The sequence below is a fragment of the Mus musculus genome, chromosome 1, assembly GCF_000001635.26.
Source record: "Mus musculus strain C57BL/6J chromosome 1, GRCm38.p6 C57BL/6J".
Lineage (NCBI taxonomy): Eukaryota > Metazoa > Chordata > Mammalia > Rodentia > Muridae > Mus > Mus musculus.
Window position 1 is genome coordinate 9,666,550 of NC_000067.6, and position 18,967 is coordinate 9,685,516.

The 18,967-nt window shown below is 34.8% G+C and overlaps 1 protein-coding gene across 5 annotated transcripts in view; it reads right to left on the bottom strand.

The window, feature by feature from the left end:
- Positions 1 to 857: 857 nt before the first annotated feature.
- Positions 858 to 18,967, bottom strand: part of Mybl1 (myeloblastosis oncogene-like 1) — a 33,033-nt gene continuing 14,923 nt past the window's right edge. The window contains exons 1-11 of one of the 5 annotated variants that reach the window (XM_011238350.2): positions 16,737 to 18,963; positions 16,548 to 16,619; positions 15,236 to 15,340; positions 11,723 to 11,956; positions 9,418 to 9,786; positions 7,196 to 7,338; positions 6,552 to 6,666; positions 5,991 to 6,107; positions 5,663 to 5,767; positions 5,030 to 5,209; positions 858 to 3,463 (exon numbers count right to left, since the gene is read on the bottom strand). In XM_011238350.2, the coding sequence (XP_011236652.1) occupies positions 3,335 to 3,463; positions 5,030 to 5,209; positions 5,663 to 5,767; positions 5,991 to 6,107; positions 6,552 to 6,666; positions 7,196 to 7,338; positions 9,418 to 9,786; positions 11,723 to 11,956; positions 15,236 to 15,277 (1,434 nt within the window). In that variant the 5' untranslated portion in view covers positions 15,278 to 15,340; positions 16,548 to 16,619; positions 16,737 to 18,963 and the 3' untranslated portion in view covers positions 858 to 3,334. Of the gene's footprint in view, positions 3,464 to 5,029; positions 5,210 to 5,662; positions 5,768 to 5,990; positions 6,108 to 6,551; positions 6,667 to 7,195; positions 7,339 to 9,417; positions 9,787 to 11,722; positions 11,957 to 15,235; positions 15,341 to 16,547; positions 16,620 to 16,736; positions 18,964 to 18,967 lie in introns of those variants that run through there. The other 4 variants (NM_008651.3, XM_006495461.1, NM_001290397.1 and 1 more) reach the window with 4 other exon arrangements.

An 18,967-nucleotide genomic window follows, 5' to 3' on the forward strand; every position in this document is an offset into this window, starting at 1 on the left:
GTGGCCATTTGACCCTTCCCAGATAACACTCTAATGATTTTGTGAGGAAATGCAGGGACAAAGAATGGAGCAAAGACTGGAGGAAAGGGCATCCAGATACTGCCCCAAATATGGATTCATCCCATCTGTAGAAAGCAAACCCAGAAACTATTGCTGATGCTAAGAAATTCTTGCAGAAGGACCCCAGTATAGCTGTCACCTGAGAGGCTGTGCCAGAGCCCAATGAATGCAGATGAGGATGCTTGCAGCCAATCATCAGACTGAGCAGAGGACCCAGATGGAAGAGATAAGGGAAGGACTGAAGGAGCTGAAGGGGTTTGCAACCCCATAGAAAGAACAACGTCAACAAACCAGAAACCCCAGAGCTCCCAGAGACTAAACCACCAATCAAAGAATACACATGGAGAGACCCATGGCTCCAGCTGCATATGCAGCAGAGGATGGCCTTGTCTGCAATCAAAGGATGGGGAGGCCCTTGGTTCTGCGAAGGTCTGATGCCCCAGCTTAGAGAAATTCTAGGGTGGTGGGGCTCCAGTGGGTGGGTGGATGGGGAAGGGCCTTTGTGGAGGCAGGTGGGAGGGGAGTGGGATGAGGTGTTTTTAGAGAGAATACCAGGAAGGAGGAAAACATTTGAATGTAAATAAACAAAATAACTGATAAATTTTTTTTAAAACCTCAAAAAAATAAAATAAAAGGAAGTTGAAAATGTTTCTGCATGAAGGCTGATGGAGAGGCCACATTTATTAATAGATGAAATTCCTGTAAAGGGAGTTCTAAGAACTCAATGTTAAACTCAGGTCTTAAGGGTTCAATCAAATCCCTTACTCAGAGCCACAGTGAAATGAGCAATGCCAAGCCAGCTTGTACACAGATGCTTTTATTTGGATGTTAATAGATTTCAACATTGTCTGCAAGATTCTCTTACAATGCAAAGTTTTTCATATATTAAAAAAACTCAATTTAATCAGTGTAATTGCTGTATTAATGTGAAAACCTTACAACAAAATGCAGTATTGGTATGTGTGAAGTCAGTTTCCATGCATGAATGGCTGCTACCTGTACGTCTGGCATCTTCAGAAAACTGAAGAATATAAATGAACAGTAGAAAAAGATGACTTAAGATGCCTAACAGTTTTATGATTACAAATCTTGCAAAAAAAAAAAAAAAAAAAAAAAACAACAACAAAGCAGTTAACTGGAGGATTCAACCAATACCAACCCAAATATGTACTCTGTCCCATAAGCTGAAGCTTATGTATAATACATTAACATTTGTGTTAACTTAATGCTCAAGAAAAATTATGTTTTAGAATATGTAACGTGTCTGAGTTATATACTTTGGCCACTGGAGATTATTACATCCAATCAGCTGAAGGCTACATTTTTTAAAAAAGGAATTATGTGCTATTGTTACCCCAAAGTAACTGAAATGATATATAGATTTTTTTCCACAATCATTGGTTTTACAAAGCAAAATTTCTGTGAGAAGTTCATTAATTAGAAAAAATAAACATTTAACATGCTAAGAAGATTCAAATTGTTTTACCTATTGTTATCAAGAAGGCATAATCTTAATACCACCACACATATTCTTTACTTCTCACTAACATATAGTATGCAAAAACTAGCAATTGGATTTAAAGCTTAAAACCCTTTAGGTCTACTGTTGAAGAACTAGGCATTAAAATATTCAGTAGTCCCATTTCTATTAACAGATAAATAGAGTTTTAAAAATCTTAAGCTGTTTGGTTTGGTTTTGAGGCATAGTGGTGTTTTGGTCTTTGTAAGAATCTGCTTGGGAATAGTTGAATCCATTAGTTAACTTGAGAACGTGCCATCATTTGCTTATCTTTTCACACAGTGCAAGTGGTGGTCGCTCTTTCCATCTCTCATAGCAGCAAGCCGATTCTGCTACTTTCTATAGCAGCATACTTCAGGAGTGGAGAGGGAGAGAGTGTGTCAATTATAAATAATTCAAACTACAGTGTACAATTCTATTTGCCTGTCAGTGTTTAGGTTGACAGCACACCATTATACATCTCAAAAAATTACATAAAATCTCTACCACATAAGCAAAGACATTCTTTCAAAAAGAGATAAAATAAGTGCAAACACCTAAACAGGCAACTGAAGCAAATGTTGTAATCTGGAAACACAAAACATTTATAAAAGGACAAAAATATTTGTATAAATAAAGATAATATTTTCTACTTCTGAAACATTGAGTAAATACAATAAACTTCTAAGTGCAGACTGTTTTAGGGAACAAGGTACCGTATTGTTTTTTAAACAAAATGAAAATTTCAAACACATATACAATTCACCAGATTAATTTATATGACCCTCCAATATAATTTAAAAAGAAAATATTAAATTATTATTTAGTACATTTTAGAACTACTTTAAAACCAACATGATTTAAAGGATATAGTGCAATATTTAGGTAGATGTGACATACAGTTTAGATATTGTATTCTTTGCAGCTATAACTTAACTATTTCATACTTGAAAGTCAAAGTTATTGTTTACTATGTTAGCTGTAATGGCAAGAAACAACACTGGCTTCTAGACACCCTGTATATATAAATATCTACATTTAAGCTTTAAAAATGAAAATAAGTTATAAAAACAGACATCTTTCCAATTTACAAAGTTTTCTTGCTCCTATATACTGTACAATACATTCAACAAAATTCTCAGCTCTTCTGAGACTTATGAAGAAATACTGACTCTTTACTAGTAAGAAAAAGCCCATTTTCAATGCATTTTTAGTACTATGCACAAATAAATATCCTTAACACTGTAGTTAATTTCATTGTTTCTGAAAAATACCAAAATTAGTAGTGCAACTTCTAGCTTCCTTGAGACTCCTTCCCACTGTGTTTCTTTATGAATGGTAGTCTTAGTAAATCAGCACACATGCAAAAGTACTTCATAAAGCCTCTGTGCTTCCTAAATGTAGACTTTCAGAGGTCACACATACTTAACTTGTTTATAACAGACTACAGCCTTGAGACAGTAGCAACATATATCCTGTAAAGAAATTATGTGAGAATTTACTATGGAATATCCAGAAACATGCTTATTTTCCCATTTTGTTCTTTAAAACAAATTTTAAAACTCTCATTTCTTAAACATATAAATAATAAATTTGCCTACCCCTTACTTTAAGTAGCTTATTAGTTTTTTGCCTGTTCAATATAGAAAAAAACGTGAACCATTTTAGGGATGTATTAAAACCTTTAAAAGAATTAATTGAGACAAATTTCATTGCAACCTAATTTAGCATAAAATACAGTAAAGGGGTAGGGCATTTTATCAGCTTTAGTAACAGTTAGAGTATTAGAGCTCTTGATGTGCTGCTGGTAGCTGTGTAAGTACTCAGATATCTTCTCGCTTGTTCAGTCATGATAAGTTGGTCTTCTGTCTTCCCATATACCACTGTTTCCCATTCACAATTTGACTATGAAGGAAAGGTGAATAGAGATATGAAGATTAGTAAAATTAAATACCAAAGGGGGGGCACATAACATACGCGGAAATCAAGACAACTTTCAAAAGTTAGTCCTCTCATTCTGCCATGTGGGCTGCAGAACTGAACCCAGGCCATCAGGTTTGGCAGCTCTACCCACTAAGCCACATTGCCAATCCATACAACTAGACTTCCAAAAATCAATTGTTTTGTCTAGGAATTTTGTAAGTAATTGCATTAAAAATGTTTTGATAACATTGAATCTTTTTAAATGAGATGCTTTATTTTAAATACATACTAAAATATTTATGATAATTTTGTGTAATTATTACAATTATGTACACTGTTCACTGGCCTATAATGACAGTATAATAGTTTTGTTCCCAACAACTCCCCACAAAGCAAATGGATAATAGGGAAAAAAATAATCCCTTTTTGCCCTCTAGTTTTGTAAACAAAAAAAGGAGTTGGAGATGTAGCTCATTGGTAGAGTATTTGTCTAGCATGTGCGAGCCCAGGTTTGGACTCCAGTGCCAGAAAAAAAGAGACAGAGACAGAGACAGAGACAGAGACAGAGACAGAGACAGAGACAGACAGAGACAGACTAACTTAAAGGGAAGATCTAATGTTAAATGTGAACAAGGAGTGCACCTTCTTTGTTTTCTTCCTTATTAAAGAATAAAAGTTCCTATATTAATATATAAGAGCTACTATATAGTGAACTTTTCCAAGGAGCTCTAAGTTAACTAAACACCGGGAATTAAAAACATTTTAAACAACTAAGGGCATGTATTATGTCACTCTCTGAAAGCCATAGCTTAAGACAGACAAGTAGCTACTATATCTGATTGCCAAAGATGTTTTCAAGAAATGCTTAAATGTCAGAATTTACTCTGCATATAGTGTGGCATAAAGAAGAAATCTTCTTCTCTAATTTTCCTCTCTGGGAAAACTCCTAAAATAACAGGATAAGAATTTCTCTAGCCTTCATTTTCATCTATTTACTGAACACACAGGAATAGGGGGATTTTGTTTTGTTTTGTTTTGTTTTATAGTTTTAATCCACGAAGTTTATTGGGAGCCATTATACAAACAAAATCATGCTGAAATGTTTCCAATTACTTATCAGAAGTGGATTTAAATATCTACACACACAAAATAAATTAGGGAATCACCGAAGGGCCAGGCATGGTGTCAAAAGTCTGTGCCCCAGGATTTAGGAAGCTGAAGCTGCATATATGAGTTCAAGCTCAGCTACATAATGAGGTGAGATCCTGTCTCAAAACAACAACAAAAATGAGCAAAAAAAAAAAAAACCCAAAACAAACAAAATAGCCAAAAAATCTCCGACTACAGTTCCAGTTGTATAGACGACATGTGCACTGATGAATGAGTCTCTCTCAAACCCAAGCCTGCTTTCAGTGACAAAATAGTCATTCTTTGTTGTACTTGTCAATTTCAACTTTAAAAGAAAAAGGATAACTTGTGATCAGTAAGTTTAAGTGATCATTGACTAAACAATAACAAAAATCACTCAAGAAATTTATGAATCCATACCTGAAGACTCTTTTCCAATTTGACAGCTTTACAAGGGTTAGGGTTTGGTCTCTTTTTATTAAGTGTATATGTTTTGTTGGCTGAATTTATATCTTGTTTTTCAGGAGTCAAGTTGCACCTATTGTCATGTATTTCCAATAATGGTATCATTAATAAAGATGTTGTAAGAATATTTTCTGACTAAGAGAAAAAAGAAAGAGGAAAATAACTAATTCAAAAACAGAGACAAGAAACTACTGAGTGAATGGTAATAGAAGCCCTGCTCACTGCCCTACTAGGAAGCATCTGGCTCTATAATAACATCTCACTAAGTTCTATAGTAATAGCTTGGTAATTACATAAATACATTTCTAGTGCTATAGTAATATTTGGTAATTTCATAAAATACTAAAACTTAAAGCTTTATGAACCTCCACTTTTTGATATCATACAAAAATCTAACTTCTCAAAATAAAACAAGTTTAAAAAAATCATATATTCTTCACAGATAATAGATTCTCTCTGAACTAGGCAAAATAACCCTAAATTTTCTGTAACTCTCTTTTAAATTATCTGGCCAAGCAATCCATATGAAATGAGAACAATTATGACTTAAGACAGCCATTTAAAAACATATATGAATTCTTTACAAACCTGCATGTCTGAAATGTCTTCAGTTAGCAGTTGAGTCCCTGGTTCTTCTTTGTCCCAGCTCTCTAAGGCAAGGGATTTTCTGACCTTCTTCACAGATGCAGAGTGCTAAGAAAAGTAATTTACAGGGTCACATTATAGCCAAGTCTCTCCAACATGGTAAACACTGACTACAACAATACTGGAAGAGCTGGGATGGGAAGCACATCTGCAATCACCGTTCTCAGAAAGTGATGGCGGGCGTTTGGAAGTTTGAGGGCAGCCAAAATTACATAAAGACCCGCCTCTAACTAACTCTGAAAAGAAATGCATACACAATACTCAAGGTTACCTCCTGTTTGCAGCTTTTATAAGCAGGTTCATCTTCCTCTTTGAGGAATATATCTGTTCCAGTTTCTTCTTTTAAAACTTCTCGAATGTCTTCTTCCAAAAAGGCAAGTGGCTGGGACTAAATTATTTTTAAAGATTTTAAAAGGCAACGGCCAGAAATTCCTTCCCCACCTCCCTTGTACATAGAAGAAAAAACTGAACTTCAAGAAGATTCCCTGACCCATTAGTTTCCTATGCAACATTATTTAAGAGATTAGATATGTCAAAATATTAATTCTACTACAGTGAAACTACTAAACTACTACATACGTGTTTTAACATTAAGCATGCCACTAACAACTGTTTTCTTCTAGTTAACACGAGAACATAAAAATTTAAAATAAGCCAAGTAAAGGGTTATCTAAAGACCAAGGAAGATTAAACAAACTCATATTTATAAATTAAGAAACAAAATGTTTCCATTTCAATGTACACTTTTTTAATACTAAAAATTTCAAAATGATAAAACCCAGTTTTTTAAATTAAAACTAGAAAAGTGCTTGAGAATAAAGAGTATACATACCACAATTTTAAGAGGTCCATATTTTTTTTCCTGAGCAGCAAGTGCATTCTTAAAAGGAGTAGGAGTTCTTGGTGTGGTGCCCAGTATAGATCTTCTAATAGTAGGAGTTCTGAATCTAGTCAGTCATTCAGATATTTATATTATTGTCACATGTGAGGTCATAAATGTTAACAAAAGCAAAGCCATAAAAAGCATAAGCTATATTTTTATATAGACATGATTTGTTGTTGTTGTTTGTTTGTTTGTTTTTTGGGTTTTTTTTTTCCAAGACAGGGTTTCTCTGTGTAGCCCTGGCTGTCCTGGAACTCACTCTGTAGACCAGACATATGATTTTTAATGCATCACACAGAGCTATCTAAAGTATGGTTGTCTAGAGTCGGTTATACTCGTATAATTTTAAAGAAAAAATGACTTAGAAAAAAGTACTAAGAATATTTTGCTTGCAATAAAATTTTTATGCTAAATTTAGCCAGTTTCCAGTATTCTACAGAAACAAGAGGATGTGACTTTAAAAACAACAATTACAAACTTCTAAATCCTATAGAACTAAAGATTATGGATACACCATTCATTTGAATAAAATGCTGACATACTTCTAACATGCTTCCAGTTTTTCCTAACATAATTATTTAATACAGACTTACCCTACATTTTCTTTTTGATCTTTGGGGGTTGCTTCCTTCTGAAGAGGAGTTGTAATGAGAACTTTCTGCCCACAAATTGGGGTTGATGTAAAGGAAGGGTTTTCTATATTAAGTTGTTCATTTCCAGGACATGTGTTAAAAAACTAAATGAGGAAGTGAATTCAGACAATTTTTAGAACATCAAAGTTCCTGTATAAATATCAAACTGCTAAGACTTCTCTATTGTTTTAGGAAAAGATTATCAGTAATATTACATTTACATGCTACTTCTTGGAAATTAAGCTTCATAAAGGCAAGACATTTGTGTTCTGTTGACTGCTGCCTCCCAGCACTTTGAGCAGATAAGCACATACTAAACATTACAGAAACTCGGTCATGCTTTCTAATAGCACAAAAATATAAAGCAGTGCACATCAAGTACTGATCTACAGAAGCCATCGAGAGTTGTTACAACAACTATCTCCTGGTCTGAGATAAGAGTATAATTGAAAAAAACAACTGTGAATAAGGCCAAGTGCATTTTTCTCTCCGAGTATCTTGAACTCAGAATAGAATAACAGACTGGGTGTATGTGCATACCTGTAAAGACACCAATTAGCTTATTTATTGAAAGTTAAATGCCAGGCAAACTTGCCTGTCTAGAAGACAGACCAGATACTTTAAGCAGACAATACATGAGATCACTTTCTAAACTATACAATGAGACTTAACATTTCATACTACTATGAAATCCTAATTTACTTTTGTAGCTAGCAGACTAGCAGTAGTGATATGAGGAAGTAGAAATTGCTTCAAGAGTGCCACTTACAAGTGCAATCTACTCAAGCTCTATCACTCCTGTCTCCTAATATTTGAATCACCTCACCTAGAATTAAATATCAAAGTCTTTCACAGGATGAAATCCAAATGTCATGGGATATAAGTATCATCTACTTGCTTTCTAGATAGAATCGACTTCAGTAAAAACTACTAACATATAAAGCTCTGGAAGTGGAAACTTTCCCTGGGATAATTCTGAACTTGAGAGCTAAAGGACGTTGTAGACCATGCAAATTGGATTATCTCAAACATTTTCAGACCACAGTAGCTATTATGTACTACCATACCTACCACCTTCCCAACCTTAAAACAAACCTTCAATAAATTCCAGAATTCTCCATATTTGATCATTAAGCTCCCTACTTCTCTTTTAACATTTATGTGATGATTAATGCTGTCAACTTGACAAAACCTAGAATCATCTGGGAAATGGGCTTGTGCTAGCTTGTGAGGCCCTTAATTGGGTTAAATGAGGTGGCAAAACTCAGCCTAAAAGTGGAAGAACCATTCCCCTAGTAGCAGATTCTGGAGGGCCTCAGAAACGAAGCTGAGCAGCAACAGCAGCATGTATTCATGCACGCACTCATAGTGGATATTGACATGCGCAGCTGTCTCAAATTCTACCACTGTGACTTCCACAACATTGTCACCTGGAACTGGGGGCTAAAATAATTCTATCCTTTCCTCCTTACATTGCTTGTCAGGATATTTTATCTCAGCAACAGGGAAGAAATTAAAATATCAAAACACAAGTTGCTTCATTTTAAAACTTACTCCCTTTGGCTTCCAATGTCATTTGAAAGAAGATTAACAGGAGATGCTGTAAGAAGAGACACACAGCCTGGAATATAACAAGTGCCCAATAAAAAAATAATCCTAATGTATACATCTGCTCCTTGGAACATCACTAAGGACTAAAGCAGATGGTCTTGGACATCAAAACATGAGATTCTTAGAGTAAACTGCTATCTTCATTTCTTCCAAAGACTGTCAAAGAGGAAAATTAACATATAAATGAAAATCTAAATTGCTGATAAGGTCTCTTTATACCATGTCAGGAATATATGCTGAACAATCAAGAATCAAAGAGTCATACTAGATCTTAGTCTCAGCTCTGCATTAGAGACCTTTGGGCAAATAAATCATTTTACTTTTTAGGGGCCAGTTTTCCTCAGTCTTATCGAGAAATAGGACTACATGACAAAGGAAACTTCCCTTTTAACTCTTGAAAGTCTATGGTGCTGTGATGCGAATATTACCCTTTCTGACTTTCTGGGTTTACCATTCTCATGCATACAATTAAACATATCTATTTTTGTGGATTTAAAAAAAAACAGTCAATTGCTTTTAAAGATACTAAAGGTCTAACTTAGTCACCATCGGCAAATGTAAAACACTTGTACCTGAGAAGGAGAAAATGGTAGTGTTTTCACTGGTGTGTGTTTGAGTGCTGCATTACCAACTTCGCTAAGTGAGCCATCGCCAAGCTCACTGCCTGCAGACTGACCCACTCGAATTCTTTTCTTCTTTCTGAGGATGGTTGGAGGAGTGCTAAACTTGACCACATTTGGGGATGTTAAAGGAATAGCTTCACTGTCTCCACCATTACGACTGTTCTTTTTCCCTTCAAGTACAAGACTGACGTTAAACTGGCATTCCATGGCTCCTTCATTATGTTGAATTCTCATTAATTTAACTGGAGTAGACTTGACAGGAGAAGCAGCAGCATCAGAAAGATCAAAACTGGTAACATCACTCCATGCTACAGGATCCTACAAAAAAATGAACTCTTAATAAAGTTAAGCTCTTAACAGTTTAGTAACACATGATAATAATTTTTAACAAGTTATTTACAGCCAGGCAGTGGTGGCCCATGCTTTTAATCCCAGCACTTGGGAGCAGAGGCAGGCAGATTTCTGAGTTTGAGGCCAGCCTGGTCTACAGAGTGAGTTCCAGGACAGCCAGGCTATACAGAGAAACCAAAGAAAAAAGCTACTCATTTTTAACCAGTAAAAGCAAGCTTTGTCTAAACATCTTTCTTTAATTAAGCATAACCACCTTAGAAAATACTACAATTTTTTATAATACCAAGATAATGTTTCATCTAATGCAGTAGCTGAAATTTTCTATCAGAATATTTTACATAAAAAGAACAGATTATTTTAGGCTATTATTAAAAAAAATAATTTATCATACAACCATTCTATTTAACAAGAAAACACCATGAAACTCTATAACCATTTGGTAATATGTATATGGAACATATACTTTGATTTAGAAATTCCATTCAGCCAAGCACATAATTGTCATGACTCAACAACACATCCTCTATTAGTATTACTTGTTGGTGATACTGAAAATCTAGATACCCTCAAAATGCACAATTACAATGATGCATTGAGTAAATCAACTGCCTTTCGGTCATATAAAGGAGTACTATAAAGCATCTAAAATTCATGTTTAAGAAATATATTTAAGATCCAGACATGGACACACACTTTAATCCCAGCACTCAGGAAACAGAAGCAGACAGATTTCTGTAAGTTCAAAGACAGCCTGGTCTCATAATGAGTTTCAGGCCAGACAGGAATATACAGTTAGATCTTGCTCAAAAATTATATGTAAAATACCCATGGATAGAGTTACAGAGACAAAGTTTGGAGCTGAGATGGAAGGAAAGACATCCAGAGACTGTCCCACCCGGGGACCCATCCCATATACAACCACCAAACCCAGACACTATTGCATATGCCAGAAAGATTTTCCTGACAGGACGCTAACATAGCTCTCTCTTGTGAGGCTATGCCAATGCCTGGAAAACACAGAAGTGGATGCTCACAGTCAGCTATTGGATGGAACACAGGGCTGCCAATGGAGGAGCTAGAGAAAGTACCCAAGGAGCTAAAGGGGCCTGCAACCCTATAGGAGGGCCAACAATATGAACTAACCAGTACCCCCAGAGCTGTGTCTCTAGTTACATACGTAGCAGAGGATGGCCTAGTCAGTCATCAATGGGAGGAGAGGCCCTTGGTATTGGGAAGATCATATGCCCCAGTACAGGGGAATGCCAGGGCCAGGAAGAGGGAGTGGATGGGTTGGGCAGCAGGGCGGGGGGAGGGTATAGGGGGATTTGGGGATAGCATTTGAAATGTAAGTGAAGAAATTATCTAATAAAAAAATCCCTTAAAAAAAAAAAGAATGAATATCTTAGTGGCAAAGGGGAGGTAGAATGGGGAAAAGAACTCTGAGAGGGAAGATCAGGGACAACATTCAGGAAGAAATAAATAAAATAATTAATTAATTTTTAAAAATTATATGTATGCTGAGAAACCAAAGACAGGCTCATAATATAAGTAAAAGATAAAAATATAACATGAGTTATATATTTGTGTTTATATACATCAAATGATCAAGACTAAATGTACAGGGGATTTTAATTTTCCTCTTTATAGTTTCCCTAATTTCGAACACTTTAATATATTTGTGTAATTTGTGTAATCTAATAAACAATGAATTGTTTTTAATTATAAAAACATCTTTTTAAGATACACACTTAAGAACTTAAACCTTTAATATTTTTGCCAGAAACCTTTACAAAAGAGATCAAAATTAGGCAATGCTTAACATTAAGTTGGTACATGTTTATTAAATATTTAAACTAAGCTTCTACATTAGATCACATAATTAATTTCACAACTTCAAACTTACCGATTCAATTAGTTCCAGAGTTTCTGCGAATTCTGGGATGGTCTGTAGAGAAGACAGCACGGCATTTGCTTCTACAGCTAGGAACTTTGTGGGTGAATTCTGCTGAGCAGAAACAGTCTGATTTTCATCCATGCTATAAAACTCAGTAGTGTGTTCCTCCAGATTATTCAGTGTGTTAGACATACTATCATCCATGAGGAAACTACCAGACCAGCTAGAAAAGCTTCCAGGTTGCTAAAAGTACAAAAGAAATTTGAGTATTATTTGCTATTCTCAATGTAGGCATAAATTTAGATTCTAAATGAAAAATTTCAATAACATACTTCACATTATTTTAGCTAAAAATATATAGTACCCAAATACAGTCTTTCTTCAATATTAGTATATAATTTGTTTCCACTAAATCTCATAACTTAGCTAGATTTCCTAAATAAATTTTAAGTATAAAGTCACTGTCTCAATAAAATTACCACTTAACATAACAAAGACCTAAAACCTGGCCTCATTTTCTTTACAAACTTCATTCCACAAGTCCACTTACAACTCTCCTTCTATGTGACTACAAAGCTATAGCATTTTTAACTCCCCAAAGCTATAGCATTTTTAACTCCCCAATGAATGATCTCTTTCACTCTGGAGAGTCTCTTTACAAACTGTTATTTTATCTAGAATATTCCCTAACCCACTATCCACAAAAAGTGCTAGTCTTGATTTAAGAGACAGTTTAACTATTAAGAAGTATGCCATGTGACTGACAATATACTTTCATCTCTTCTATTTACAATACTGCCTTAATTCATCTATCTTGCTAATAGATAGTCATCCTGAGTTTTAACTAGGTTCAAATAGGACTTCTTCCAAGAACATATCCCAACTGTGAATCTAAAGTACATATTTCTCCTCAATTCTTATAAAACTAAGTGACTTATTTCATCCTACCATATTCTATTCCTCATCTCTGATCTCATTGCAGATTAAGTACTCTGATATCAGGGGCTATACTAGTTTTCTTTCTCTTTTTAGAAATATGACCAAGGCATTTTACTTATCTTGGAAGCCTCGTTTCCTGCTCTTATAATAATGAGATCTTGAAGACTCATGAAGGAAAGATAACTTGTAGCACGTATGGCACTATTCAATAGAACTTTCTGAAATATGAAAGTATTCTTTATCTTTAGCAAATGAGTATGGGAACCAGCAGTCATATGTGCAGAATGAGGCTGGTGCACATGAGGAATTTTAAATTATATTTTACATTAAATATAGCATATAGCAATAATATTCTTAAGAATATACTGCCCATTTTAAAGAAATCACTCAATAAATGGTTTCTACTGTTTAAAAATGCATCAGGACTGACAGATGGCTCTGTGGACAAGAGCATCTGCTGCTGTTCCAAGGATTCAACGTTCAGTTCCCAGCACCCACATGTGAGCTCAGAACCATCCACACCTCCAGTCTCCAAGGATCTTACTCTCTCTTCTAACCTCCACGAGCACTGCACACACGATGCAGACACACATGCAGGCAAAATACCCATACGCATTAAATAAACAAACAAGCAAACAAACAAAAATGGAAGCCACTGGACCAAACAGAAAAACCACAGCATTGCAACTATACAGACCTAACCTTAATCTCTAATGAATTCCATCTACTTTAATTAATTAATATGAGAATCACCAAGTATATACATGAAATAGCTAAGTACAGCATAATAGAATTCAGTAAAATAATAATAGTTATTATCATACATCTGTTTAAAAAATAAATAAATTTGTATGAAGTCTATACTACAGGCTAAAGTAACATCCCTCTAGGATTTAAAATAGCCCATTTAGCCATACTTTGACATCAAGTTTTAAAAAGAAGTCAGCAAATTTCTCTCTTTTAATATAAAATGTAAACTACTTGAGCTAGTATGTTTTGTTATTAAATGAGACAGATATACTGCATCCTGAGCTAAGGTACTGTTATTAGTTTTAAAGTATTTATTCTTTGATAACTTCATACATGTGCACAATGTACCTTGATCATTTCCACCCGCTATTCCCCTTCTGTATCCCTCATACCCCCCCTAACATGTCCCCAACACTATTACTTTTTTAAAAACCAAACTGGACTGGAAAGTTGACTCAGCAGTTGAGAACCCTGGCTGCACTTCCAAAGGACCTGGGTTTGATTCCCAGCACCTACATGGCAGTTCAGGGGACCTAAGACCTTCTTCTGTCCTCCTCTGGCACTTCATATATGCAGTACACAGATATACATGCAGATAATACTCATACACATAAAATAAAATGAAGAAATTAACATTTTTAATATTTTTAAAACGTGACTTTGTTTTGTTTTGGTTTTGGTTTGAAGCATTTGGGGACAAAGCGAAAGGCCTCAAACATAGGAAAAGGCTCCTAACACTGAGCTACATCCCAGCCCAAAAATTTCCAAAATGGCTTAAATATGACATAGTCATCTACAAATAAGGACTACTTGTCATTTCTTTAACAGAGCTAAAATTATCATTGAAATATGCACATTTGCGATCTTATTATTTACTGATAGGTTATAGTTTCAAAACAAAAATTGCCTTTCCTATAGTAAAATCTCACCTATAATAATTATTATAACATGACATTTAAATACCCTCTTAGATCCTCTAAGATAATACCAGTTGTTTTGTGATAATAACTGAACATGTCGCTTTATTCTCTCAGAGTAATGCTACCTTAAGTTCCCATAACTCTCAACATTTTTGCCCTCTCATTAAGTCGCAAGTCAAGAAGAGGAAAAGCAAGTTTTCTGAGTGCTAAGACTGAACCCAAGATCAAATATCTATTAGATAAATTCTCTGCCACTGAGCTGTAGGCTCAGTCTAAGAAAACCCATCTCTAAAGATAAAGACTGCAGGTATCAGTTTAAACTTCTGAAATTCTTATCCAAGTATAAATGTACATCTTTTTTTTCTCTAATCCATCTAGCATAACGTGTTTAATTCTACTAGCAGTTATATCGCTTATCTTAATTTAATACTCCTAGTTATTCTGGCTAAATCAAAGGCATCCATATCAGCCTTCTTCTTTTGAAAAAGTTCTTTAGAGAATGTAAATCCAAATGCTCCCTTCTGCTATTAGTTATTGATTCATAGCCTAAATAAACTGAAAGACAATTTTTCAAAGAAAATAAAAATAATTTAGAGTTTATCTCTCTATACCTATATGTATTTTACAAGCTTTTCAATTTAATCCACCCTTACATGTAATACCAAGTTTTAAAAGCCTAATATAACACACACAAAAAAATACAAATGAAAGATTTTACTCTAAGTCATTTATGATTTAAGAAACATTTTTTAAGGAAAAAAAAAGTATCCTAATACAGAACCATGTCAACACTCTGGAAACATCAAAACTGCAAATTAAATGGGAAAATGTCCTCCACAGCTAGTGAAAAGAATGAGCGCGTCCATGTGAGGACTCCAACCATCAAATGCAAACACGTAAGTTCGTTCCTTACAGGTGGAAGCCTCTTCCTTCTAACTTCATTCTCGGCTGACATAAGAAGCAACTCGAGCTCCTTTATTTTTTTTTCTTTATCAGGATCTTCATCAACAAAGGGTTGCTAAAATAAGTTAAATAAAAGAAAAACAAGCACCATCACAACTGCTTTAAGATTGTGTTTTCATCAGCCTATAAAAAGCTTAATAATACTAAATCCAAATGTTACTAATCTATACCACATTTCCTCTGGAATCTAAAAGGGTACTTGTAAATATTTTCAAATTTGTAAAAGAAAACTGGGAAAATTTAAATGGGGGGGGGCATTATTTCAGGTATGGTAGTGCACTTGTCATTCCTTCACTCTGGAAACAGAAAGAAAGGAGGGTTTCAAGTTTAAAGCTATCCTTGGGCTACATGGTAGCACCCTATCTCAACAAAGCAAAAAAAAAAAAAAAAAAAGACAAAAAACAGTGGTAATGATATAATTCAGGTAGTAATTTGTCTAGTATGCAGAAGCCCAGGCGAGTCTCCAGCATCACCTAAAACCATGCAGCATGATGGCATACAGCTGTAATCCCTACAGTAGGAAGGTGCAAACAGGAGGACCACAGAGGACTATAAGAGTATCTGGGCTACATATCAACTACAAGGCCAGCCAGGGCTACATAATACTTTTACAAATGAATAGCAGGGGGGATCCTAAAAACATATTGCATTAACTATGTTTCAAAAATGTACCTCTGCAATATTTTAGATAAATGTATTATAAAGTGTTTTATACAATTCAGGAACTGTTTGAATGATTTAAGCTATAAAAGTGAACAAATTGCCACACTAGTGCTGCTAGTCACCTCATACTTTTATGGCTTTTATTTTTCAAATCCATTTATACATTTTCCTTTAGATAAATAATACTTACAGTAAAAACAAAAATTAAAAAGACAAAACACAAAAAAAAAACTCAGCAATGTTCTTTATCCTAGTTTAATAGATAAGGAAATGAGTACTATTCAACATCTAAAACTATGTCAAATGCTTTGTTTTGTTTTGTTTTTAGTGGAGGGAGGGCACAGCATCTTCCTGCCTCATCTTCCCAAGTGCTGGGATCACAGGTCTGTACATATCACCAGGATTCCTGTTTTTCATTTGTTAGACTTTTATTGTTTTTGCTTCTTATTCTGTACCCCTGACTGGCCTGATACTTGCTATGTAGCTCTGCTTGTTTTGAACTGTGGCAATCCTCCTGCCTCAGCTCAAAAACTGGGATTATAGGTAAGCAACACATGGTTACTATCTTCCTTTGTGGTTCTGTTACAAATTAGCCTTACCTGAATAAAGGCAGATGTCTGAACATGTTCAACACAATTGCCATCAGGCGACACATACTGATACCCAGGGATCTGAAACAAGAAGTAAAGTATTGCTAGAGGTTATACGTTTTTTTAAGAATCTGATGTCAAGAAAGGTTGTGATAAAATGTCCATTAAAAGTGGAACACTGGGAAGGATGGCACATGCCTTTAATGCTTAAGAGGTAGAGGCAGACAGAACTCTGTAAAATCTCAAGGCTAGATGTTGAGCTCCTGTATCAGAAAAACAAAACAAAACAAAAAACCAACAACAAAACAAAAACCTGGAGACTGAATATTGTCTAGCAACTTTGAAAACTCATAACTACAATAGTTTTTTATTTAATAATTGTATCATCTGTCCTTAGAATCTACTGATAAAACCCTAAGTGTAGGAAATAACCTACATTTAGATTTGTATTTTTGTCTTTTGATTTTATGAGACAGGGTTTTGTCTTGAAGCCCAAGCAAGCTGGAGCTAACTATATAGCTGAGACTGGTCTCAAAGTCCTGGTCCTCCTGCCCTCACCTCCCCAGTGCTGAAATTACAGGTATATATCACCACACTTGGCTTCCAGTCCTGGTTCTATCAGCCAATTGTCTGTTACCAACATCATCTACCATATGTTTTAAAAAGTCAGCTTTTGAGGGCTCCCCTAATGCCTACAGAAGATAATAAATTGTGTTCATACTCTTATCACCACCTACTATCAATCTCTAAGAAAAAAAGAAAAGAGGGCTTTTTCTGTTACTCAAGTAGAAACCAATCAGAGTCAGGCATGTAGTCCTAACAGACACTCTGACAGCACACTAAGTATCACTGCCTCATTCCTAAAACATTGGTAATAAAAATTGTAAAGTTTATTTTAATTTAGGGGCACTAATAAAATGTATGAGATGTTTGTAAAAAAAAATCTGGCAATCAAATACAAATAAGTATAATCTGTCTACTTTCTATATTGGCCTAAATCATCATCTAATGCAAAAATCATTCTATCTGAGCTCTAACCTAGAGGTTAGCTGTGACAATACTCAATTAGGATCAGTTATTGCTCAACTTGGAAGCTCCAATAGATTAGGAACTTATTTTTCTCAAAGTTTTCAATGAAAATTTGCCACAGTATTTCAAACCAACATATTTTTTCTTCACACTTCTTAAGAAAAACTAAATTATCCATTTTTGTTTTTGTTTTTGTTTTTAGAGACAGGGTTTCTCTGTGTAGCCCTGGCTGTCCTAGAACTCTCTCTGTAGACCAGGCTGGCCTCGAACTCAGAAATCCGCCTGCCTCTGCCTCCCAAGTGCTGGGATTAAAGGCATGCGCCAAAGTTGCCAGGCTAGAATTATCTTCTTAATAGTTTAAAATTTAAATTATATAAAGTTTTCAAAATTGTTAAATGGGAAACAATTCTTAATATTTTAAACACTACCCTTATCCTCTTCAACACACTGTGGTTGAGATTGTCAAACACTCCCTTGGCAACAAGTAATTTTTAAAATTATCTTTCTGTAAGTCAAAAAAACTTTAAATGGTAATTTTTCTAAGACAGAAGCAAAACCTTGCTGTTTACACTATTGAAATCTAAAACTTTAAAGAAAATGTTTTAAAAACAAAACATTAAAATCCTTAAGGTCAAATGACAGCAGTTAACTACACTGCTGTAGTCCCATGTTTTCCTATTTATAAATTAAGATGTGACTACTTTGTTTCTTTTAAAAGTAAGTCTAAAAGAACTTAGTAATGTTCATAAAAAGTAGAATGAAATGAAACCTGAGGCTTAGGAAGCAGACTTTAACACTGTGCCCAAGTCTATCTTTTGTGAGATACTACTTGGTCCTAACAGCCTTTTACATTTTATGTAAAAAGAACTAAGAACTGTCTACTATAAATACATATACAGACAGGGGAAAGCAAGTCTTATGAAGATCACTAAACATATTTCTTACAGGTGGGTAAATGTGTGTTGTAGGGGACAAGACAGAGAGCTCCCTGAATTTGAATTTGGGTAACCTCTAATGAGTCTGTCTAAATGAAGGCTAAATCACTCAGGCAAAGAGCAGTGTAACAAGATCAAAGATCAGCTATTTACTGTTTCCCAAAGGACTGTTTCCATGATCGTTTTACTACTTCTCCTTTAGACTGCTCTGTACACACCTGTGAGATAGGCAATACTACATTACACAGAACAATGTTGGAGGAGAAATGACATAGATGTTAAAGCACATCTTTATGTCCATAAATGAAATGAATTAAAGAGTACTATTATATGCACGCACTATATTTCTCAATGTGGAAATCACATATAGAAGGAAACTTTCAAGTGAAATTTGTACTAAAATATTTGTCAAAATTATGGCTTACTTTTTCAGATTAGAAATTTAAGTCTATCCATGTCACTCCC